Raw genomic sequence first — 26,299 nt, 5'->3', positions numbered from 1 at the left:
TCTCATGCTTGTGTTACTCCACCCTGGATTTCCGGGCTAGGAAGTGGGTAAAGTTAACCCCCTGCACCACAGTGGAAACTCGAGCCATTCTGAACAGTGGGCCCTGCTAAGAGGACAGGGCCCGAGAGGCAGACGGTCCCTGGGGACAGGAGCTGAGGACACTGGCATGATTGCAGGGTGACCCAGCCCATTTAACGGTGCATTCCCAGCCGGAAGCAGGCCACGCTAATTAAGTGGAAACCATCTTTCTGCAAATCGATTTTTAAGCCCCTCCAGAAGCCCTCAAACTGGGTCAGAGGTGCCTTCGGGTCACGCCCACTTCTGGTCCTCAGCTCAAAGCTTAGCTTTTTGCAGGTTCATTCTCCCCACCCTAGGCCAGCCAGAAAGATGCTGAGAGAGGGGACTAAGAGCCTTTCTGGACTGAGAAGGTCATATGGTCCCCTCGGTCATGCCCAAAGTCTGACTTCTAGCTCTTGCAGTGGGGTTACGCATTGCCTGCTACGACTGTGTGACTTGGGACATAGTGCTTTCCCTCTCTGTGCTTGCTTACTGCAAGCTGTACAACCAGTCAGTCTTCATTTCCTTCCCCTCCCCACTCCCTAGGTAGATGCTAATTTATTTTTTGTTTGCTTGTTTGTTTTTGTTTTTCTTCCATACAGGGTTTCTCTGTGTAGTCCTGGCTGTCCAGGAACTCACTGTAGACCAGGATGGCTTCAAATTTACAGAGATCTGCCTGAGTGCTAAGATTAAAGGCGTGTGCCACCGCCACCACCACCACCACCACCCCATTTTCTGATTTGCATATTCTTGAAATATATAAATTCAAATATAATCATATAACATGTGACCTTTCCTGTCTGGCTTCTATCATTAAGCCAGGCTCAAACTCGCTGTGGCATATGTCAATACTCCATTCTTTCCATGGTAGAATAATATTCTGCTATATGGATATATCACATTTAATGTATCCATTCATCAGCGGATGAGCATTTGCATTGGCGGTATCATAAAAATGCAGATAAGCTTATATGTGGACAAAAGTTATGGAAGTAGCTGACAGTAGGAAGTTGGTTCTTTCTGCATTTGTTTAATGGAGGATCCTGGTCCCATTTCTTACTGTGGGCTAGTCACTGTTCCAAGCCGGCTTCTGTTTAGCCATGATTCCATCAAAGTGGCTATAACGGATACCTTCACTGTCCCCACAAAAAAGCTGAGGTCCAGGGAGGCAGAGCTGATGTGTAGAGGTGCAAGGACACATGGCAGCAAAGGTCCTCCTTCTCTGTTTCATCACCCGAGAGTCAAAGGGGCCGGGGTGTCGCCGGGGCTAAGGGAGGGAATGGAACTATGGGAAACTCTATTTTCCTCCCTCATGGTGACAAGGTCTCAACTCTGCTCAGTCACATGGGCGTTTAACCTGAGACAGGAACACCAGAAGGAGATGGAGTGAACTTGCTAAGTTCACGATTTGCAGACAAGAGAGGAAGTCAGAGGTGCTGGGTCCCTGTGCTCAGACAAGGTGATTTTATCCCCCCACACCCACCCCCCACACGTCGCTGCTGGAAACACCCCCATTTGCACACCATTGCCTTTCTGAGGTGAAGTGCAGAGAAGTAACCAGTGTTGGGGAGGAAGCTTGGCGGCGTGCCTTTGAGGGTCACCATGACGGGAGGCCCCAGTCCTCAGCTGGCAGAGCATAGCAAGCAAGCCTCTGACCCAAGCCCTGAGGAACTGGGAAAAGCCTTAGGATCTGTCCACCCCAAAGCTCACTCCTCTCAGAAGCCAGAAGGTCCCTGCTTGTCCCTGCACCTCTGAGCATCAGCACGTACACAGCTATAGGTGTGGAAGGCAAGGCCGGGGTCATCAGCAGTGCTCTCCACTCTGAAGGCAGACATACACCTGGCCTGGCCTCAGCCCCTCAGTCCCTCCCAGCTCCCTCATCATCAGACTGGTCTTTTCTGAGGTTTGCTTAACTTTGCTTGGACCCAGGAGAAACTTTCATGGCTTCTAAGGATGGTCAGAGTCACCCGTGGTGCTATCGTCTTCTGAAAAAAACGGTCAGCTTTTTTTCACGCCCCAGCCTTGTGGGCTCTGCACGGTGTTGGCTGTCAGTGTGTCCTTCCACTCTTCGCAGGATGCTGAGCTGCACTGCAGTTATGAGCACAGACTGGTACTCTTCAGACTTTGGGCCCTAATCCAACTTGAGTGGGAAGCCCCAGGTAGGTCTCTGAACCTCTCTGTACCCCCTTTCTGCTGCAGTATCCCAGCATTACCAACATTCCTGACTTACATCTTTCCCACTGTGCCCCACCCAGTTCCGTCTCCAATCCACTAACGCTGTTCTTATCTCCCCTCATCTGTTTGGGGACTTTGGCTGAGGGCTAGTGGTCACCTGACACCTATTTTCCACTCCTCGTATAGCTTTTCTTGGTGGTCAGGCTGTCATCCCAGCCCAAGTGGCCCTGATAGGGCCAGGAGAGGGAGGCAGCAAAGCAACATCTGCCCAAGAATGGGCTAGATTTGGGCTTTCCTACAGGAACCCTGGTTCAGCAGAACTGATATTGGCCTCCTGGGGTCCAGTAGGAGCCCTAGAGTGGTATGGGCAGTGGTGAGCAGGAGACCAGAGGCCACTGTCCTGGTTGTTAGGTGGACAATGACGGGCAGCAAAGCATGGGTCCTCAGGAGGGACAGGGCTAACGTGGGCTTCTCCCAGGCAAACTCCAGAGCCAGGCAGTTAACCTAAGGCTGAGCCTGGCTCTGAGAATGGGGCCACTGTACTGGAGACATTCAGGTGTGGACCTGTCCCCACCCTCATCGGTGGCATGGTCTAGCCCTTTTCTAGCATCTACCTAGGTCAGGACTATCTCAAATAGCGATGGCATCTGGCCTGCAGCTGGACAGAAGTGAGGCAGGCATGAGGCACCATCCTCCAATAGCTCTGACTATCCCTACAAAGAGGAGGCTGGGGTCCAGAGAGGTCAAGTGACTTATCCCAAATCACACAGCAGGCAATTAGTAGAACTGAGACCTGAATCCAAGTCCCCACTCTAGAAGGCTAGAAGCAACAACAAAAAGCAAATGGACTATGGCGAGGTGACAGAAGGGTGGCTGGTCAGTGCACACAGTCTGGTAAGAGGGGCAAGCATGTCCATCTACACAGGACTATGTGCTGTCACCTCCTGCCCTGGGCAGTCTCTTCCAGCTTATTCAATTCCAGACAGGGGTCATCAAAGAAGCCAGTGTTTGGCCTAACTGTTTCTCCCAAAATCATATACTAAGACCATAGCTCCCAGTATAAGGGTGTTCAGAGATGGGTCTTTGTAAAAACTTAGGTTTAGATGAGGTCACAAGGGTGGGGACCCCCCAAAGATGGAATTATCATCACTGCAGGAAGAGATGCCAGACTCCCCCACCTCTCCTCTCCACCTGCCCCTCCCCCGCCCCTGGCCACACGAACACACCACAAATAAGTAATAAAGACAAGAGACATCGCCAGAAACCAAGAGCCCTAAGACCTTGACTGTGAACTTCCAGCCTCTAGAACTTCCAGGAAGATGGTGTTTATCACTGCACTCAGTCTACAGCAGCCCCAGCTGACTAAGGTGCCTTTCTAGGCCCTCAGACCAAATCCACCCAAAGATTGGTAGACTCAGACCCCCTGCGGACGCCGCCCCTTACCCCACCCCACCCCCCCCCCGCCCCATGTCCTGAGGACACCCGGGTCAAGGCCATGATCCACCACCCAGTGCCATGAGTCAGAAGCTACAGAGTAGCTGGGACACACCAAGACCAGAATATACTTGCCAAAATTGGAACTTTAAGGCATCTACAGTGTTGTGTGTAGGCTTCAAGGATGTATTTTCAGCTGCAGAGGCAAGGAGGGAGCATTCGGCTCATCCCCAAACCTACCTACTGCTCTGTTTACATCCGGTCCAACCCCCTTCCATCAATCAGTGCTTAACCTTAAGACTCTCTTAGTGAAAAACCGTTTTTTGCCAGTCACCAGCTTCCTGGAGTGGATGGCTTAGCTGGTGAGACAAGGAGTGGATAAGCTCTTCAGGTCCCACGTGCAAATCTGTTCTGAATTAACATGTTTTTCTAAGGCCTGGAATTATTCTTATACAATGATTCCAAATACCTGCTGTCAAAAGATAATGTTTTATTTTGTTTGAGATGGGGTCTTATGTAGCCCAGGCTAGTAGCTATGTAGCCAAGGATAACTCTGAACTGATCCTCCTGCCTCAGCCTGCCCAGGATTGGAATTACAGATCTAAACAATCACACCAGATTTATGTGGTCCTAGGGATGGAACCCAGGGCTTCCTGGATGCTGGGTAAGTGCTCTGCCAATGGAGCTACATCCCTGGCAGGAGTTTTTGTTTTTCTGTAGCCCAGGCTGGCCTCCAACTTGTGATTTCCTCCTGCCATGGAGCCCCCTCCCCCCAGGGCTGGGTTACACTTGTATGCCACAAAGTCTGGCTGAAGATGTTGAAAACATCAGCTGTGTGTGACCTCTGACATGGCACGTGCCTTGAGCTGTTTGGAAGGACAGTGTCAGACTAAATGGAGACCGCCATCTCTCAGATGCCTGGCAGTGATGGAAAGTCACTCAGACTATAAACATCTCCATGCAAATGAGGTCTGAGGGAAGACTGGCCAGAAGCTGTGACTCTGTGACAGGCCTCCCTCGAGACCAGTCTGTGTCAGGCCGGCCAGACGGCTGCACCTCTGAAGCACTGGGCTTGCTCCTCAGGCTCCCTGCTTAGGCAGGAGGCTCATGCTGAGCTAGCCCAGAGCTTTCCAAGTGCAATGACCTAGAGATGAGGGGGACTGGCCTTGAAGGAGAGATGAATGTCCCTTGCATGTGTGACCAGGACTGCAGCATAGGATTCTGCACACAGACCCTCAATAGCAGACAGCCCTGGCAAGTTACTAGACTTCTCCCAGCCTTGGTCTGTCTGTCTGAAAAGTGGGGGCATTGGAGAGGCTTAGAGAGTGGCTAGGAGCATCAGTGGGTTGCTGTGTGGTGACGTGCCTGACCCTGGAGCACCCAACGGTCATTGGCTCAGTGGGTAGACTGCTGACCAACAATCATGAAACCCAGCAGAGAATTCAAGGCCAGCCTGTGGTAGTACACAGGCCTTATCTTAAATAAACAAACAAACAAATAAATGGGGCCAGGTGTGGTGGTGCACACCTTTAATCCCAGCACTCTGGAGGCAGAGGCAGGCAGATGTTGTCTGTGGTTCAAGGCCAGCTTGGTCCACACAGTAAGGTTCGGGCCAGCCAGGGCTATAGAGGGACCCCGTCTAAAAAAAAAAAAAAAAAAAAACCAACGCAGGAAGGAAGAAGGAAAGGAGGCTGAGGGAGGGAGGAGGGAGAGGGAGGAGGGAGGTCGGAAGGGTGGGTAGGAGGGAATGGTCAATGGAATGTTGATGAAAATGACAGTGATGGTGGGAGATGCTAAGCGTGGTGTCAGGTCCTCAGAGCATCTTCCCCAGCGAGAGAACCTCACCTAGCCACAGCACAACCACTTGCTATAGTCACAACGCAGCCTGGTTTAGGAGAGTTGTACCCCATAGGCATGCAGCAGACTGGGTCCTGGGTACCAACTCTAACCCAGCCACCAGCCCTACAAAAGGAGGCCAATACACAAAAGGCAGAGTAGCCTCTCCCAGCTGGGCTGTCTTCAGCCACTAAGAGCTAGCCACTGTCTCTCCAGCTACTCCCTCTCTTCAGCCCCTCTCCTCACCCTTGTCTGCTCCTTCAATGGCTAATGCTACCACCTACCCCAACTGTCACTCATCGGCTACTCTGCCACCTCCAGCTTCTCTTATCTAGGGCAGTCGCCTTCTACTCGAATGCCACTTTGGAATAACCAAGTGGGGTCCTGGCTTCAGTGGGGACAAACATGACCTATTCTCTCCCTATCTGGAAAATGTTGGCTCCTCCAGCCTGAGGCACTGGTGTGGAGGGACACCATGTCCTGTCTTATGTCTTGGAGGCCTTCAAGGTAGGTTACAGGGGACGAGACCATGGATCCCAAGTGGCTCAGGCCCACAAAGCACTTTCAGACCATCAGGCGGTGATGCTCCGGCAGAAGGCTCCTCCCCTCTCTAGGCCCTGCCCCTAGGCCGCTCTCCAGGCTCTAGAGGATTCCTCCAGAGAGCTGGAAGAGCTTCGCTGTGGCTCTGATTAAATCAGAAGGAATCTCATTTCAGGCTTGCCAGAAAACAAGTTATTTTCAGTAGCGTGGGCAGCCAATGGAGAAGGAAGGCTTGAGCCGGAAGGAGTGACTGCAGACACCAAGCCCATCCAGGCATAGGTAGCCACCATGTCTCCTTGACAAAACACTAGGTGCCAAGAAACTTGGGAAAGCTTTTACAAAACTGTTCACGGTGGAGGGTTCTTTTAATAACAAAGAGAGCAGATTGCATTGGCTCCAAAAGGTTAGAGAGAGCAAACTGCAGACACTAATTAGGGGCTTGCCAAGGAGTTTTTGTAATTAAGATAGGTTTTAAACATCCACACTGCCTGAGCCAACCCAAACACACAGAAGAGGTCTATGGTATCAGTCAGAAATAAGTTAAGGGCGGGGCTTTTTTTGTTTGTTTGTTTCTGCAACCCTGAAAGGACTCCCTGAGGCAAACACATTTTGAGAGAAACATGGTAGGGAGCTAGTGGGGGAGGAGTCAAACCTTTTCATTTTCTTCATGTTTCCAATGTAGTTTTACAGGGTTTCTCTATGTAGCCCTGGCTGTCCTGGAACTCACTTTGTAGACCAGGCTGGCCTGGAACTCAGAGATCTGCCTGCCTCTGCCTCCTGAGGGCTGGGATTAAAAGCACGCAGCACTGTAGCCCAGCTTGTGTTTACAACGCAAACTGTTACCAAACAAAACATAATGCTGCCTCTTTCACACCAAAGTGAAAGTGACTATAATAAGAACCCTCTCAAAGAGAATAACAGGTTAATAAAAAGCAACAGAGCAGATACAGCCAGAAGGTGAGCAGCCAATGGATGAGGAAGACTAGGAAGAGGATGAAAACTTTGCTTCTAGACTTTGGTGACAGAAGCAAGTGGCAAATAACAGCAATGTCTACCTTGGCTGTACTCCCTACCCAGCCTTCAGCTCTGAATATTACAGCTACTGAGTCCAAAAGAGGTGAGGTAATTTGCCCAGGGCCACAGAATAGAGGATAAAACGTAGAGTCACATGGTTCCATGGTCTTAGGCTTCAAGGCCCACTATAGCATTGTGCCCTCTCACCCATAGGCCCTTTTCTATTCATGTTTCCTGTCATCTGTTTCTTGAACGTTGTTTTTATCGCCATGGGAACAGCATCTGTGAACTAATGACCCATGCTTCTGGCTGTGGATCTCCACGTGGCCCGGTCTCTGCTTCACACTGGCCCAGCCTCTGACCCCATATATTGCGTGTGTGGTATAATATTATAAGATCACATAAATCACTGCTCTGCTTTGCAGCTAATAAGCAAGAAAACCAAGCAAGCACAACCCCAACGCCCGGCACCTGACTGCCTCGCAGTTTAGAGTCCGTGCCAATCGGACCCTCAGCATTACGACCTCGGGGGTGGGGTGGGAGTGGGGCATGGTGTTCCGATCACCCAGGGGATCCTGGACCCTCAGAGGCACACTGTCCAGCCAACTTGACCAGCAGGAGCCACCAGAACACGCGGCTACAATTCTAGTCTGAAGAAAAGCTGGCAGCACAGCTAGACTCAGCCTAGCTGTCCATCAAGGAACTGACAGAGAGAGTGGGTCAGATGCACAACCAAGACTCTTCAGCCACGAGATGAGTGAAAGTGGCCGGAGAGTGGTTGGGCAGCTAAAAGCACTTGCTGGCGTTTCGGGGGACCCGAGATCAGTTCTCGGCACCCAGGTTAGGTGGCTCTCAACTGTCTGTAGCTCCGGTTCCAAGGGACCTAACACCTTCATCTGGCCTCCATAGGCACCCACACACACTGACACACAATACACACAAATAATAAGTGAATACATGAACCATTAAAAATAATTTAAACATTTCAAACAGAAGGAGAAAGTTACAGCATTTGCAGGAAAATGGGCTGAATTATAGAATATGTTAGGCAAAACAAAGCAGACCCAGAAAGACAAACAGTGCATGTTTGTGTCCATGATATGCACACATATAAATACATTTACATATACACACATAAACATATATTTATGACATGAAAATATAAGGGGAATTATTTGGGAAGAGGGAGAAATGGGACAGGAGAGAGGGACAGAGCAAGAATGTGGTCAGAGTACCTGATGCATTTGAGCAAAAATGTCATCATGAAGCCCATCACTTTGTACAACAAACATACACTAGTAGGATTTTTTAAAAGTCTAGAATGAATGGTGGATTATAAAAATGGCGGCCATCAGTGAATGATGCCTTTCAGCATATGCGAAATATACAGACTCCTCCCAAACTGGTGCTGAGCTTGTCCATGTGACATATTCTGCCCAACTAGACATCAGCAGGAGTGCTATAGACAAAGGCCAGGTAGACCTGTGTACACTAGGCTTTCCCTTCTTAGAACCCCAAGAGCACCATGCTTGACGGAAACCACAAGGATGAGGAGGCCAAACCATCCTAACTGAGTCCAGAACACAATGGCCCTGCAGCTAACTACAGCCAAGGCAAGGTGTGTGAATCAGCACTACACTGCTGTGGAAAAATACCCAAGGGAAACAACTTAAAGAGGAAAGGGGCTAGCAAGATGGCTTAGTGGGTAAATGCTACCTTTCATCAAAGCCTGATGACCTGAGTTCAATCCCTGGGACCTACATGATAGGGGAAGAAAAATCAACTTCTGTAAGTTATCCACTGACCTCTCTACATGCATGTACACACACACACACACACACACACACACACACACACACACACACACACACACACACGAGAGAGAGAGAGAGAGAGAGAGAGAGAGAGAGAGAGAGAGAGAGAGAGAGACTAAACATGAATGTAAAAATTTTTTTAGCAAAGGAGCAAAGATTGACCTTGATTCTGGTTCTATGTTTATCTGATTCCATTATTCCTCGCCCTATGGTAAGGCAGAACATCATGGCAGAAGAGGATGATGGGGCCAAGCTGCATGACTTGCGGCTGCCAGAAAGCACTGAGAAGGGAAGAATAGATGAGCTTGTGTGAGAGCACAGAGGATCAAGACAGACCCTTTAAGAGCTCACCTCACAATGACCTACATCCTCCAATAAGACTTTATCTCCTTCACTTTGCCATTGCTTCCAAGAAGCCAATTCAACTATGAATCCATCTGTGAATTAATCTGTCAATGAGATCAGAGGCCCCATGGTCCAGTTACTTACCAAAAGCCCTACCTCTAAACCATGTTGAGGACGAAGCCTTCAGCATATGATATTTGGGGAACACGCCAAATCAAACCATACTATAAGACCACCAGAACGTCTCAAGGAGTCATGGAGCATCAATAAACAGACTTAGGGGAGGGGTTGCTTGAAGTAAGAAGTGACTCACCTGCAGGAATGTCACTATTACCTTTGTGGGATCCTGTGTGTAAAGTTTCTCTTGAGGTAATGGAGCCCTGTCCATCAGGCTGTGGGGTTTGAGCTGGGTCTATACCGTTGCCCTCCTTTCCTTCCTGAGCATCTCCCTTCAATTAGTCCTCTCTGGTGCTTTGGTTGTTTACTGTATTAGCCAGAGAGAGGACTAGCGGGGGACCAGCTCTGCTGATACACACAAGTAAGATGGCTGTGTTGGAGAGGGGGCGGGAGAGATGGCTCAGTGGTTAAGAGCGCCATCTGCTCTTCCAGAGGTCCTGAGTTCAATTCCCAGCAACCACATGGTGGCTCACAACCATCTATAATGTGATCTGATACCCGCTTCTGCAGATAAAGCACTCATATGCAATAAATAAAATAAGTCTTTGAAAAAAAAAAAAAAACCAAGATGGCTGTGTTGATGGAGGAATGCGCAGAAAAGAATCTGGTTTATTGTTCTGTTTTCCAACCCCCAGGCTTTCTCCACAGGGATGTTTGACGACAGGGCAGTTGAGAGAGGAGGCTTAAGGTTTGCTCGTTCTTAAAAGCCTATAAGGGTCTTGGTAGTGGTAGTGGGTGCTGGTCATTCCCAGCATGAAGCACTGTACCGACACAGCCCCAAAGCAACAGGGCCAACTGCTGCATGGAAAGCTCTGAAACCAGGGGCCAAAATGAACCGTTCCTCCTTTCAACCTGATTGGCTAAGGTATTTTATCATGGCAGTGGAAAGCCAACACGGGAACTCTCTGGACTCTGTGGATATGTGACAAAGCCTTAACAAGGGTCCTTACTAACACCTGGGAGCCGGTGCTGGTTGGGTGTCACGGTGGTTGGAGTTTGACACAGTGCCGAGGAAGTTCCAACTGCCTCAGTCTCTCCCCAAGGTCCCAGGGCATCATCACCTTGGTAACTGGACACTGAGAGTAGGCTTCTACTGTCTGAGATGAGAAGCCTGCTTTCCCAAAGCACAAGGCCAGCATCACAGGAGAACGGGGACGGCCTCGCATGAAGGAATTCATTTAAGCACGATCAACCCACTCTGCGTGTGGGCAGACCTGGCCAGGAAAACAAAACATAATCAGGAGGTTGCAGGGAGGCACATCAGTCCCTTTGTGTGGTGGCACAGAGCCAAGACAGGAGGACGGCTCTTTTCTGCAGCAGGTCTGTGCCTAGCAACAGGATGGACATCTTCAAAGGTGCTGGTCACGGTGCCCTCTCGTCTGGAAAGCAGTGCCATCCGCATGCACAGCCTGCTTGCTTCCTTTTCCTGGGTGTCTGTTACTGACAAGGTTCTCTTTATAACACCTCCGTCCACGGGAAAGCATGTGGGTGTTTCATTCTGTTCAAGGTGATTCTGCTTGATGCTAGGCTCCAAGGCTGGCACAGTTCACGACTCACTCGCTACCGAACCAGGAGGGCCAGGTCGGTGAGAGCCACAGAGTTCTCTGCCCGGGCTTCTATTCTGATGCTCTCGGTGAGAGCGTGCCTGAACTTTTGTAAGAAAATCTCTTTGCAAAGCAGAGTCTCTTGCTTTCCTCTCCACATACCACCTTCCACTTACTTGCTGTATGCTGCCACCGTCACTGACTGAGTGAGCCAGCAGGTCACCTGGCCTTCCCTCACCAACATGAATGGTGGGTGAGTCACATTAAGTGCTCCTTCCCTTAAGTTGCATCTGTCAGGCACTGGGCCACAGCAGAGAGAAAAGTAACCGATACAATACGAAGCTGTGGCCTGGTCAGCACCCCTGTTCTATCCCTGCAGATATAGCAGCACATTTTTCTTGGCTTAGAGTACTATAGCCCCGGCGTTAGCCTACGTACAGGAGGAATGGATACCAGGGTTGGGCATATGGCTTGGATAGGGCCAATCACAGCATTGCATCTCGGATCTAACCACTGTAATTGATCCATAGATAATCCATAGGCTACGTTAGCCAATGAGATTCGATTCTGGGATTCGCTGAGCCCTGGGACAAGGTCTACACTTCTCAGGCTACTGAGATTATCTACACAGACAGCGTTTGGCAATTCCTTGTCTCCACGTGGCCTAAAACTGTGATCTTCCTGCACTTTCCGGTGATGCAAGCCTATTCTGCTTGTGGTTGATTTGAGCTTTTGTCACTGGAGACATGAAAAGTCTTAATTTATCATTCAAGAATCTGAAATTATTTGAGCAGGTGGATAATGGGGCTCAGAACTCAACAAGATAAATTTAGAGCCTTGACTTCAATGTCAGAAATCGGGTGCATCCCGGAAGGCCTCTGGGTGCTGGGAGGGAGCACCCGGGCCATGGTGCTTAGCACGAAAGTACAACCAGTGCAGGCTTGCTTCCGGCATGAAGAGGACCAGGCACAGCTGGTCCTTAGAAAATCAGGATAGCAAGATGCTGAACTAACGGGAAAGTAACTCGGGGGCTTCTTTTCCCAAAATCTCTAAGTCAACAATAGCTACAAAAGAGGTAAGGGTAAGGGGAGAGAAAAAGGATGGGAGGGAGGGACTTAGGTAGGTCAGTCCTGGTAGCTCAGCCCATGGCATCTCAACTAGTAGAAAGGCCAAGGAAGGGTCTGCAAATTCAAGGCCAGCCTGGGCACCATAGTGAGTGTAAGGCCAGACTGAGCAATTAAGTGAGACCCGGTCTCAAAACAAAAAAGTAAAAAAAGGGCTGGAGACAAAGGGGTAAAGTACTTACCTAGCATATGTGAGCTAAAGGTTTTACACACACACACACACACACACACACACACACGGAGGTGCGGCGAGAAGGGTGACTATCAGTCACTCCAAGGCCAGCCAGATGTGATTCTGGGGAGGACACAGTCAGCAGAGGATGTTCACAAGTCTCAAAGCCACGTGCCACTTCATATATGTGAATGTCTGTACTAATATGTTTACCATGTACACACAGTAGGAGGAGCAGAAGGGGGAAGAGAAGAGACAGTGGAGTGGGCTGATTCCCTCCAGATTGAACAGAGTGATCAAACAACCTTCTTTGGAAAAAAAAAAAAAAAAAAGTCCTTTTCTACACAGAAAACCCTGGGAGAATCTGCTGAAAAACCAAGATAGAAACAATGTGATTTGATATGCAAAACCAAAAAACTCTCCTCTCAGGAAGAAAAATACTTCTACAGGAAAAAAAAAGAAAGGAAGAAAAGAAAGGAAAGAAAAAAAAGGAAAGACACCTCCCAGCATTCCTAAAGAACACAAAATGTCCCGAGAGAAATGCAGACTTGCCCCCACTCCTACCCCTCCACCCCAAACTTAATTAGAAAGAGCTCACAATGTCAAAAAATGGGAGTCTGGTCCCAGTTAAATTTATTGGTTAGGATAGCACCAATCAATACCTCCAAATGTTCAGAGAAACTTCACCAAGCCTTAAATAGTATATGAATGCCCAACAAGATCCAAGAATTTCTGAAAAAGAGGACAGGGAGGATTAATGTTGCCATCAAACAAGTTATCTGATCCCTGTTTAAAGAGACTAGAAGCAACGGATAAAATAAGAAGGGAAGTAGGCAAGCATTCTCAGGCCTGGTACATAATAATCAAGACTTCAGAGCATTAAGAACTCCACAGTAACCATGGCTCCGCGTGTGGGTCAGTGGGACAGGCCTTGTCCGGCACACACAAAGCCTTGGGTTTGAGTTCTAGCACTGTATGGAGTTAGCTGTGTTATTAACACAGTTTTCAATCAAGCATCATGCCACAGTGTTGAGCTCCCATGGTTGAATAATGAACTTAGCAGGTTCCCATGTTTGCAGAGGAGGCCCTTGGGCATAAAAGCACTGTCACAGTCCTGAGGGAAGGCAAGGGATGCTGGGAAACTGATAACTCTTAGAGAAGAAAATAGAGACAGGTTTTCATTTACTACTTTATACTAAAACGAACTCCAGTGGGATTACATTTTTGATTTAGTTAAACAAGGTCATGGAGACCTAGAAGAAAATGCAAGCTAATAGGTATTTCAAGATGAGGAAATGCTTTAAACTGATTGCAATTTTCTATGAAAGTCAAGAGAGTGAGTGAATAGTCTCATCTTTGTCAGCCATATGGTCTCTGCTGCAAACTCAACTGTGTGACAGGAATTACAGGTGACATACAAGTGAGTGGCCATAGCTGGACGCCAAGAAAACTTTGTATATGAAAAGAGTTGGTGGGGAGAGTAGGCATTCAAATTGAATTTTCTGAACCTCCCTCCCTTTTTAAGGTCCATTTATTTTAGATTAGATACATCCACCATGTGTGTGCCTGATGCTCAGGGAAGTCCGAAAACAGTGTTAAATCTCCTTGAACTGGAGTCACAGATGGTCATGAGGCACCACGTGGATGCTAGGAACCAACTAGGGTCCTCTGGAAAGCAACAAGTCCTCATAACTACTAAACCAAGCCTGCTGTCCTAAACTCCTGTTTGAATGATACAAAGGCAAAGAATAAAATAATAAGAGAACGAGGCAAGCAGTCATAGATTTTATTACATAAAATTAAGAACTTTGAAGCATAAATAAAATATTTATCCTAAACAAACATAGTTTGGGGGTGTGACTCAGTGGTAGAGACCTTACCTAGCATGCACAAATCCCTAGCTTCAAGCTCTAGCACTATGAAAAATAAACTATACTGTTAACACATTTTAAAAGCGAGCACACAAATGTACATACCGGAGAACATATGTGAACATGCCTGACAGCAGAGGGTTAGCATCCCTCCCCCACTGCCTTTACTATTACCATCCATCTTTCCCTTCTCAACCATGAACAACAACAGGGTAACTCAGAAAGCAAGCCACAGGCAATCAGTAAGATTGGAAATATCTTTTCAACCTTAAATACGTTTTACAAAATGATGAGAAAAATCCCTTACAGGTACTGAATGTGGGTGTCTTACTTTTCTATTGGTATAAAGAGACACTATGGCCAAGGCAACTTCCAGTAGACAGAGTTTATTGGGGATGCAGTTTCAGAGGGTTAGTGTGCACAACCATCATGGCAGGGGGTGTGGCAGCAGGAAGGCATGGCGCTGGAGCAGTAGATGAGAGGTCTTATGCTGATCCACAAGCACAAGACGGAGAGAGCTAACTGGAAAATATCATGGACTTTTGAAACCTCAAAGCCTGAACTTAGTAACATCACCCCTACACACACACACACACACACACACACACACACACACACACACACACATCAAGGCCACGCCTTCTAATCCTTCCCAAACAGTTCCACCAAATAGGGACCAAGCATTCAGCTATATGAGCCTGTAGGAGCCATTCTTATTCAACCACGAGTGTGTTGGGAGGCTATACAGTGAAGATTTGCAAAGCAGAGGGCAAAACAGGCCTAGCAGAGCAGGGCAATTGAAACCTTACTGGCAACCCCATTAGAAACTTCACAGGTTTTATATCCTCAAATCCAATAAATATCTAAGAATCCATTCTAATTAGTAACCAAGCAGTGGCCAAATGCTTCCGTATGTAGATAGCATGCACAGTTTACACTACGAAAATAACTGGGTGGGGGAGGGGAGGAGTTATAGCTCAGAATGCAGTAACAATGGAGACTGCACCAAAGATGGGACACTTGGACTCCTATACAGAGGTTGGCATTTAAAATCTGCTTGCGCCGGCCGTGGTGGCGCACGCCTTTAATCCCAGCCCTCGGGAGGCAGAGGCAGGCGGATCACTGTGAGTCCAGGATGGCCAAGGCTACACAGAGAAACCCTGTCTCGGAAAAAAAAAAAAAAATCTGCTTGCGAGCTGGGCGTGGTGGCACACGCCTTTAATCTCCCAGGACTCAGGAAGGCAGAGGCATGCAGATCTCTATGAGTTCAAGGCCAGCCAGGGCTACACAGAAAACCCTGTCTAAAAAAAAAAAAAGCAAAACAATCAAATATGTTTGCTGGAGGATGTGATCAAAATGCATTGTGTTTGTGCAAGAGGAAAAACTCCAAAGAAGTAACTGAGGAAAGCAGGGCTTGGCCTGCAAATCTCATTATGCTGAACATTAGAGAGAGAGAGAGAGAGAGAGAGAAAAAAGCCAATCTATTAAAAAATCTGATTTCAAAGACTCCATAAAGACAAGACACAATATCTGACTACATCACTCAAGAGCATTTGATGTACACAACAGCCTTTCCCTGTCTTCTAGAACACTCTGGTTTCTCCCACATCCCCATGGCAGGTAATTCTTAGTTTGCCTTTGGGGCTCCTTTTCTGGGTTTAGGGTACACCTACTGAGGTACCCCTGGCTTCTTCTCCAGCCCCTCCATTGCTGTCTCTGATGGGTGTGTGGCTTTAGAATCTCTACTGGATACTGGCATGTCGTACCCTCCCCCCCCAACCTCTGAGCACCAGGCTTCCTTGCTCACTTACTCCATCTCAGACCATCCTCTCAAAACCCTGACTCTCTCCAAATCCCAGCCTCCTCTTTACTCCTGTCTTCTTTGGTCTCAGAACAGGGCACTACTGGCTGCGTGTAGTATGCCTGTAATCACAGCACTCAGGAGGCTGAGGCAGGAGGGTTGTGAGTTTGAGGCCACCCTGGACTACACACATCACAATCCTAAACCTGGAGTAAACAAATGTGACAAGAGTACTGCGCCACCGCCTGCTTAGATGCCTCAAACCCAGAAATCATTGAGGCCGTGAGGCTGGGCACTCCTCCTCACTGCTGTGTTTGCACTGCTAGTCGGGGTAACTGTGACAGCTACCTGTGAGGCCCCGCTGCCCTCATGCACACCCCTCGAACTCAGGGCCTTGTTGGTGAGCTATATCCTCAACCACAATTTCGAGTTTCAGACTCCACACGGCCACCCTGAGCCTATAGTTTCTTAGGACCTGAACTTTCTGAAAGGATGCACGTTGAAGTCCTAAAAGGTATATTACACAGCGAGATGTGTTAACATTAGGAATCTGGGGACCTGTACTTTGCAACAGATCAAGATGTGATGTTTAAAAAGTACACCCGGGTAAAGAGCCATTCAAGACACAGGGCAGACCAACAGATTTAAATGGTAACGAGTAAAAACCAAAAAATTGAAGTTGAAATGGCTTCCAACTTCACCTTACAACCAACTAGGAAGTTTGGGTACCTCGGGGCTTCAAAGAGCAGTTTCAAGGCTCCATTCATTTTCCAAGGCTATACCCCCGCGAAGTAAGATTTTCTGTGCTAACGTCACCCAAAGTAAAAGGACGTCATGTGAGCTGCATCTTGGAATGGATGCCTCCGGCCTCACGGGAACCTCCAAGTGGCCATATCCTCGGAGAAATCCCAGCTAGAACAGCATGGCTTCCCATGGAAGATTGAGACAATTGTTTAAGGTTGGTAGTTGATGACCTCCGCTGTGCAGAAGAAACATAAAAACTAAACAGGCTCTGACTTAATGACCAAAGAAAATGTACCCTTCGATTTTAACTTCTTCATTTGTCTTGGGTTTATTTATTTCATTTTTTAAAAATTATGTGTATGTGTCTCTGTGAGGGTGTGTGCACGTACACGCAGGTGTTCAAGGAATCCCAGAAGGGGGTATTGGGCCCCCTGGAACTGCAATTAAAGAAGGTTGTGAGCCACCTGACATGGGTGCTAAAATCAGGTCCTTTGAGAGAGCAGTCAGTACTCTTAGCTGCTGAGGCAGGGTCTCATTATATAGCCCAGGCTGGCTTCAAACTCATAGCCCTTCAGTCCCAGAGCCCTGGGCACTGGGATCACACGTGTGTGCCTAACCTATAATGCACCAAAAACTCAAAACAGACCCCAGGTAAACAAAAGCTCTCGGGGTGGGGGTGGGGTTCTCAGTGTTTAAGAAAACAAAGGAACTCTGAGATCAGAAAGGGGAGGCCGTTGGACCCAAGGCCACATTTAAACTTTCCTCCACACACCCCAGGGGAGAGCTCAGTGTACTTCCTAGATAAAAGATAGAAAAAATATTACCCGAGGCTGTCGATGTTCATTGCATGTGTGAGTTTTATCTTCTTAGTGTTTTTCTTTTCCTATAGTTTTGGAATATTCTACAAGGACACCTTATTTTTAGAATGAGAGGAAAAGAAAATTTCCTGTTCAAAAAAAATCACCAAAAACGAAAGCCAGAGCCATTTCCTTCCGACGAGCTAGGGGCCTTTGTGGTGTCGCACAGAGGCACCTGGGCCAGAAGACCTTAGCAGGGCCGAGGGGCTGAGGGTCCTGCACCTTCAGATCACCTGTGCCACACAGCCTTTTTATTATTGTTGTTTTTACACTGTGGTGTGTGTGTGTGTGTGTGTGTGTGTGTGTGTGTCAACTTCTGGAAGCCGGTGCTTTGTTTCCACCACATGAGTGTTTGAGATAAAACTCACGCCACAGGCTTAGTGGCAAGTGTCCTTCAGCCTCTGGGCCATTTTGCCAGCCTCTGAACAGATCTCATAACTGTTTTGCATATTTCCTTTCTGCATAATGTTCCATATATAAGTAAGTTTCCATTGCCTTGGTGAATGGAAAGCAATTGAGCCGCTTCCCTACAGTGAAGCATCGCATCCAAGGCCAAAGCAAAGGACCAAATACGCACACAAGCTGTACAACACAGATGGCTAGGGCAGTGGCAGCATCGTTATTTTCTCAAGCCTGTTTACAGGGCAGATCTGGAAGCGTGAGAACTTCTCAACCCAGCCCCCGCCCCACCCCCACCGCCCCTTTTAGCTACCAGGTGACCTGTGCCCTTTGCTTCTGCTTTCTCCTGTAAAACAGAACCGCTCATCTGCGGTTGGGAATCTGTGCTCCTTGGGGATGTACAGACCCTGATGCTTCTGCTGGCCTTGGGGTCCATGGTGCCCCCTGCCTGCTCTAAAACCCTCAGAAAACCATTAACCTCTTTTCTTAGTAAGTTACAAAGAAATGTACCATGTGACCCAGCAACTGGCTTCCTGGGTAGACACCAAAAACAATGGATAAATGTCCACGGAAAGACTTGGACCTGATGTCCTTCGCAGCATTGATCATCAAACCAAAAATGGCAAACATTCCCCATGTTCAGCCCTCTGTGAGTGGAAGTCGACTGCGGTAGAGCCATGCAACTTAAGGTTGGAACAAGGGAACGGGCGCTCACTCGCCTATGCTACAACCTGGCCAAGCTCAGAACTGCTCTACTGAACGAAAGAAGCTGACCACAAAAGATCATACACCTGCGGCGTGATGCCAGATGAAGGAAACAGCAGAAAAGGCAGCAGCAGGTTGGTGGTGGCCTGGGACTGGGAGCAGGACCTGGGGAGCAGGAGGTGATGGACAAGTTCTAAAACTACACTGTGAAGCTGTGTGCGCAGCTCTGAGGTGTTGTGGAAACCCCCTGAACAGTTGAGGGAAAAATGGGTCTATCTTATGATATGCAAATGAAGCCCCAAGTTACTTTTCCAAAATAGGGCTTGACTAGCCCAGCTTGAGGATTAGGCGAGATGGTGGGGCATAAAGCAGCCACACAGCACCTGATAAATAATCATGAAGGTGAGAGTCAGCATATATAATAAAGGGTGCTTGCGTAAATGTGGGATAATAGATACCACAGAAATAACAGCTCCTGCCACTTCCCCACTTCGTACCACACCTCTTCTGCACTTACCAACTCAAGTCATCCCTTCTTCAGCTTTATGTGGCAGGCGTATTGCTAACCTGCTCAAGTGGGGGAAATGGAGGCCTGGAGAAGTTAGGTTATTGTCTCTCCAAAATGCACAGGCAGTCAGTGGTAGAGCTGAGGTCTCAGTTTGGGAGAATGAGCCGCAGCGTGTACTCTGATTGCCCTGGCTCCTCTCTGCCTCTCAGGAAACGGCTAGGTTCAGGGCTTCCATGCTAGTGATGGTTGGGGTGCCCAGAGGCCTGTGGATAGCTCTCCTTGTGGGCCTGAAGAGTTAGAGAAGTTAGTCCAAGAAAGTCTGTCAGAGTGTGAGGGAACCATACACCTAGAGGTGCAGAGGAGGCGAGAGAACTCAGGGGACATGAAGGGAGCTGGTGGAGGAATCCCAGGATGCTGGGGAGTGGGGAGGGAGGGGCTTGAGCGGGTCCAAGGTCAAGGACATTAGCCAGAGAAGGATGCCCTTTCTGGGGGAACGACTCACACACACCCCCGCTGCAGGTGGGGAGGTTGATTCAGGATGCTATGAGCTCAAGGGAGCGGGGAGCTGCCACCCTGTGCTCCCACTCGGCTGTAAACTAACACCCAGAAGCCTCCCAAACACCAGCTCAGCCAGCCAGGCACAGCGGGCTGTCAGGCTGCCAGGAAGCTGAGCAGAGCTCAGCAAGCACAAGAGCTGACTGCTGCCAGCCTCGAACACATCCACCCGTGGACCCCAGAGTCCCCTTCATGCAACCTCTATGGCTTTCCACACCACAATGGCACCAATCCAAAAGATCTCCGTCCAGCTCCCAGCTCCCAAACGCTCATCCACATTTGTACAGGATAAATACTTAGGCATGTGCTCAACAGTTCACTGTGTGCAAACAAAATACTGGGGAAATATTAAAGATTCTAGTGAAGCCAACTGCAAAAGCGTCACAGGGCGAACCGTGAGGATCTGCTGCACTGTGTGTGCTCCAGCGGCCATAACTCTAAGATGTCATATGGTGTGTGTGTGTGTGTGTGTGTGTGGTGTGAAAACTGGAGTCACATGTCTGGGGTTCCAGGATGTGGAAGTTTATGTGGCTCCCAGTTCTTAGACAAAGAAGAAAAGTCACTAGAAAGAAACACATTGAACCAGCAATCAGGGATCGGAAGGGAGAAAGAAAGCGAGGAGCAGATTTATTACTCTGTACAACTTTGTATTGTTTGATTTTACTATGAACTCATTTGTATGAATTTGATCTCTATTTAGGCATTAGGAAGTCTTTTAACCTGAAGAACTTAATTAAATAATTGCTGTTCTGACACAGGGTTCAGGGAAACTTTCAAAGGGCAGGATGGTTTGTTGTTCTGTTGAGGTAGAGCCCCATGCAGCTCAGGCTGGGTGGGGCCTTGAACTCAGGACGTAGCTGAGGATGACGTAGAATATCCTGGTCTTCCATCCTCTGGTACTGGGACCACAGGTGTGTGACAGACACCCTGCTCAGGTTATATAGTACTGTGCGCCAAATGCAGGGCCTCACACATGCTAGGCAAGGCCTCCATCAGCTGCACCCCATAAATCTAGAACTATTTCTAACCCCTGCCTTCAACGCTCCGTGACACAGATTTCAAAAACTGAAACCAGAGAGGCAAAACAAATTGCCCAAGGTCGTAGACTAGGGATCAGTTGGAGTTGTAGCCTTGAACTCCGAACCATGTTTCTGCTAAGCAGGGCACTTGACAGCCAAGGGACAGATAAAGGATGATACATGGGTAGTGGGCTGGGCAGGTGCCATCTCCCTGGTGGCTGTTCTGAAACACACAGCCAATTTTTAAAACCTCTGCAGAGGCCCCTTGGGAGGGGAAATGGAGATTTCCAGGGAAAAAGAGAGTAGTCGGCAGGTGGGAGAGGGAGCTAGTGAACTGCCTCCCCCACCAGAAATTAGACCTCGTCATGAGCCAGCCACCCCCTGAGTGGGAGGGGGTGCCACGTCACTCAGCAAACCAAACCACACGTGGGAAGGAGCCTCAGGGCCACGCGCCCAGCCTGAACCATCATGTCTATAGGGGGGCGGCTAACCCCAACTCTCACCTGAGCTGTTGGAAGATCAGTGGGCCTGGGACCCCATTCCTGCTCGTGTCTCAGAGCCCCATATTACTAAGATCAAGATAGAATGGCGCTTCCAGAGGGTTCTAGAAATGGAAGAGTAAGGTGAGCACGGGTGTGTGTCTCATGTCTGAAAGGCTCGCGGTACGGAGTGTTTGACGTACTCTGACACACACTCAATGATAACTCAAGGACGGGCCCCAAGACACCATGAGTTCACTCTGTTTCCTATGGACCTCACGCAAGTAGCTTGGGTGTAATTTCTCGCCCACCTGCACTTTACCACCCACCCCATGAGGCCGGGTGTGTTAGTTTCTACGTGGGACATCATGTAGGCCCCTAAATGTTTCAGATTTCCATGCAGCCTGTGAAAGTCCACACTCTCTTATGTTCTCAGTGCCACCAGCTCTCAGCTCTAGTACCTAATACCAGGAGAGGGTGCAGGTGGGTCCAGGAGACATGGCCAGGCCTCTTCAGGGGTAAGGCAGATGCTACTGAGGGGTGAAGGGCATGTGCACAAACTTCAGCTAGAATAAGCAGGCATGAGCACATACACAGAAAGGGAGGCCTGACAGAAGTTTGAGTTCCCCAGCCATCCTGGCAGTGGAAAGCAAACGGGGTAGTATCCTATGAACCTGCTCTGGACCTGTTACACCATCTGGATCAAGGTTCTGAATCTCTCTGAGTCCAATATCCCTATCTATAAAATGGGTATAACCAGTACAGGGTAACTGTGCAACCTGAAAACTGTGTGAACTTGCATTGATTTGTTCACACGGTTCAGAGACTAAAACCATCCTGGACAATGTGACATGTACTTGTCTCTGCTTCCAGACTTATGGGAACTCCATGACAATATAAAATATACATTTAATGAAATAAAAGATAACAACAACAACAAAAGCACACGTCTTTAATCCCAGCACTCAGAAGGTAGCGGTAGGTGGATCCCTGAGTTTGAGGCCAGCCTGGTCTACAAAATGAGTTCTATGACAGCCAGGGCCACACAGAGAAACCCTGTCTCAAACAAAACAACAACAACCAAGAAACAAAAACATATATAATAAAACATATCAATAAGCCAGCTATTGTGGTTCATTCCTGACACCTTAGCATTTGAGAGGTTGAGGCAGGAGGATCAAGAATTCATGATATCTTCAGACACACACAGAGACCAGCCTGGGCTACCTGAGAGTCTGTCTCAAAACCCAAAAACAATATTTTTAAAAATTTATAGCCCGGCGTGGTAGCCCAAACATTTAGGGAAGCAGAGGCAGGTGGATCTCTGTGAGTTTGAGGCCAGCATGGTCTACAAAGTGAGTCCAGGACAGCCAAGGCTACACAGAGAAACCCTCTCTTGAAACAAAACAAAACAAAAAATTCATAGCTACAAACTTAACATGTCCAAGATACTTCATGGGTTTTACCCAACTGAACACTCAGAAGGCCTTTATGAGGATGCTACTGCCTCTGCCATTTTATACAAGTAGAGTCTAAGACAGACAGCAAAGGGACTTCTCTGTGCCAGCGTCACCTAGGGACCTGCACAACCAGCTTTAGACCCAAGCTGTCCACCTTCAGGGTCTAGACACACTTCTAGTGTTTGTTATGTTTATTTTATGTGTATGGGCATTTTGTCTGCATGTATGTCTGGTCCCTGGGGAGGCCAGAAGAGTATGTCAGATCCCCTGGCTGGTTGTGAGCTCCCATGTGGGTACTGGGAATAGAACCCAGGTCCTCTGGAAGGGCAGCCAGCACTCTTAACCTCTGAGTTATCTCAGGGTCTAGTTCTTAATCACACTCCACCATGGACACGACAGTGGAAGGTGAAGGGAGAACAAGGTCTGGGATGTGACTCTGTAAGACCCGAATTCCCTCCCCGCATGGGAAAGAAGACACCAGAAGAGCATGCTGAGGGCGGTGTGAGGACCATGGAGAAGAACGATTTGGAGAAACGCACCATCCTAGAGTATCCAGCTTGTGGCTGGGGTGGGGGGGGGGGGGGGGGGGGGGGGGGGAGCGGAGGGGAGGGAGAACGACATGCCACTTGCTCATTACTCTGTGTGCAGAGCGCCGGTGCTGCAGGAAGGAGGCTGTCAGTAAACATTTGTGGGAGAGAAGGAAAATTGTTATTGTATTTACTAGGCAAAAGCTGGACTCATTGTCTCCAAGAATGAAAATAGCTGTCTAAGATAAAAGCTAGGGTGGAGGCGGGGCTGGGGTGGGGTGGGAAGGCTGTGTGACGTCACAAGTCTACAATCCCAGGTCCTGAGAATTGGAGGCAGGAGGATCAGAAAGAAGTTCAAGGCCATACTCTGTTGCATTACAAGTTGGAGGCTAGCCTGGGCTACATGGGGGCTGTCTCAGGAGAGTAGCTGTGCATAAGACTCTGCCGGCTCCCTGCATAGCTGGAGTCCCGGAGGGCAGGGGGCCCTTACCTTCTTCGGCGTCATTCCTCAGCGAGGCCTCCAGCAACGCCACACTGGCCTCGAAGGACACCTTCTTGCGACGGCCACCCGAGCTCCGCTTCCGCTCATGCTTGCGCTTGCGGTGAAGCAGCTCCTGCTCATACTGTGCCCACTTCTTCAGCTGCTGAGCCCGGCGCTTCTGGGCTGCGCGCAGGCGCTCCAGCGTCGGCACCTTCTCCAGCAGCTGCAGCTCTGTGAGCAGGTCCACGTGGCTGGCCATGGCCCTGCGCCTGCCCCTGCCCTGCCTGGGGCTGCTAGCACGGTGTGTCTGGGGCCAGGGGAGCACAGGGGCTCCCGAGGGGCTGGAGCCTCATGGTGGGGCCCTGGAACAGGAAGACAGACACAGAGATGGACTGGTTAGGCCCCGAGAACACACGTCGCACTGTATAGAGAGTCAATCACCTGCCCGCCCGCAACCGAGTTCATAGCTCCTTTGAGGTTTTCCTCCCGTCTGTGCCAAAAGCGAAAGTGCAGATTCTTAGAGTGGTGTGCGAGTCCCCAGTAAGGCCTGGCTCTGCTGTGAGCTGAGCCAGTGATGGCTGCTCACATTCGAATTAATTAAAGTAAACCGGTACAGTTCCACAGCCACATCCAAGTGCAGACTTCCTAGTGGTTCCCATGTTGGATAGCCAGACAAAGGCCGTTCCATTATTCCAGAAGGTTCTGCTGCATGATGGTGCTTGCTCAAGCCACAGTTAGCTAACAAGAGCCTGATCTTTGCAGCTGCACGGTACAAAGGTATCCTATTTCAAGAAATAAATTATAGGCTGGGTGCGGTGGTGCACCCTTTTAATCCCAGCACTGGGGAGGTAGAAGCAGGAGGATTGCTGTGAGTTCGAGGCTAGTCTGGTCTACAAAGTGAGTCTGGGACAGCCAAGGCTACACAGAGAAACCCTGTCTCGAAAAAAAGAAAGAAAGAAAAGAAAAAGAAAAAAAAGAAAGAGAGAAAGAAAAAGAAAAGAAAAGAAAAAGAAAAAAATTATGTGACATTGGAAGCAGAGGCCCAGGATGGCTTGTGGACCGCTGAACCCAGGAAATCCCAGGCTGTGCAGTATCCAAATAGAATCCTTGGGGCTGGAATTGGGCTCAGCCAGTGCTTGCCCGGAGGGAACCAAGCGAGGGGCCCCATGCCCAGCCCTGTATATCTAGGGTATGGAAATGAATGCCTGTGATCACAGTACTGAGGAAGTACAGGCAGGAGGATCAAAAGTTTGAGGTCATCCTTGGCTACCTAGCACGTCTAAGGCTAGCCTGAGCTACATTAGAGCCAGCCTCAAAGAAGAAAAGAAAAGGGGGTAGGGAGGGAAGCAACAAATAGAAGGCAAGCCGTCAGCTACGTGGACGCCAGGCAATTGAGCTTCTCTTACTTTGCTCACTATGGCGCACACTGTAACGAGGAAGGGCAAGCAGGCCTGGAAGGAAACAAGAGGGTGTGAGCAAGGTACAACTGCCCGGGAACTGGTGGGGGGACCTCCTGAGGCCCCTTCACAGCTTCCACAAAGTCAAACTATTTGCAGAAATGCAGGAAGACACTGCTAAACTTTTCCCACTCTCATTCTGTCCCTAGTGTGCAAGGGTCCTAGTGCTACCCAGCAGGTGACTTGCAACAGTTTAACACAGACATGGATATGACACTCAGGTGCAAAGCCCAACATAGAGAGATGTACAAAAATTTAAACAGCAACTGTCTCTATATATTTTTGTTTGGTTGGTGTAAGAGTTACATTTTTTTTCATCAAAAGGTCCGGCATGGTTATAAGACATAATGGGTTTATAATTTTTATATTTTATTTGTGTGTGTGTGTGTGTGTGTGTGTGTGTGTGTGTATGCGCATGCGCATGCGCGCGCGGACACAGCACCATGACACATATGTGGGGGGGGTCAAAGGATGTCCTGCAGGAGTCAGCTCTTTCTTTCCATCATGTGGGGATCAACTTCAGGCCATCCAGTTTGTTAGCAAGCACATTTACCAACTGAGCCACCTTGCCAGCTCTCAGTTTATAACCGAAGGCCAGCCTGGGCTATATAGTAAGACTGCCTCTCATAAAATCAAAACTGTTAAAAATAAACAATTTGTATAAACAAAAGATTTTTAGGATCCAGAATTTCAAGGATTACAGTGCTCCTAACCCCCAAAAGTTTACGAACTGCTGAACTATTGGACCTGGAAACATTTGGCTGAAGTCCCCCAGAACACACACTTCGGAGGTCTTTCAAAAGACAAGAACACACATCTCCTTTCAGAGGTGGAAACTGACTGGGCGACACATCAGCACAGACCCCTCGATTCTCCGAGGCAAAGGAAAGAGGTCTTTGGACGATCATTTGAACCTCTTGAAGACCATATTCCCACCTGCAAAATGCTCTGTCCCCTCCCAGAATCCCCAGGGTAGTCAAGGAATGAAGGAGGTGGCCGCAGTTGTGCATCTAGTGGCAAAGAGAACGGAGCTTGGAGGAAGAAGAGATGTTGGTGGAAAGGCAGATCTCCCCCCGGCCCCTGGATTCGCCAGGCAAGGCCATCTCAGGTTGCTGGGAGACATGGAAAGATGTGTGCATCCATATTTGTGGGATGCAAAACTGCTGCCTTCTCAGGAATCAAATAAGCCTGAACTATTTTATTT

General features: G+C 48.8%; 1 protein-coding gene across 2 annotated transcripts in view; it reads right to left on the bottom strand.

The window, feature by feature from the left end:
• The window catches only part of Ppp1r16b (protein phosphatase 1 regulatory subunit 16B), a 93,714-nt gene that overhangs the window by 40,809 nt on the left and 26,606 nt on the right, over window positions 1–26,299 (bottom strand). For both annotated transcript variants that reach the window (XM_051143695.1, XM_051143696.1), the window contains one exon: window positions 23,648–24,000. In XM_051143695.1, the coding sequence (XP_050999652.1) occupies window positions 23,648–23,897 (250 nt within the window). In that variant the 5' untranslated portion in view covers window positions 23,898–24,000. Of the gene's footprint in view, window positions 1–23,647; window positions 24,001–26,299 lie in introns of those variants that run through there.

This window comes from Acomys russatus, chromosome 4 (assembly GCF_903995435.1).
Source record: "Acomys russatus chromosome 4, mAcoRus1.1, whole genome shotgun sequence".
Classification (NCBI taxonomy): Eukaryota; Metazoa; Chordata; class Mammalia; order Rodentia; family Muridae; genus Acomys; species Acomys russatus.
Note: the sequence above shows the minus strand (reverse complement) of the source record. Positions and strands in the feature narration are given on the sequence as shown.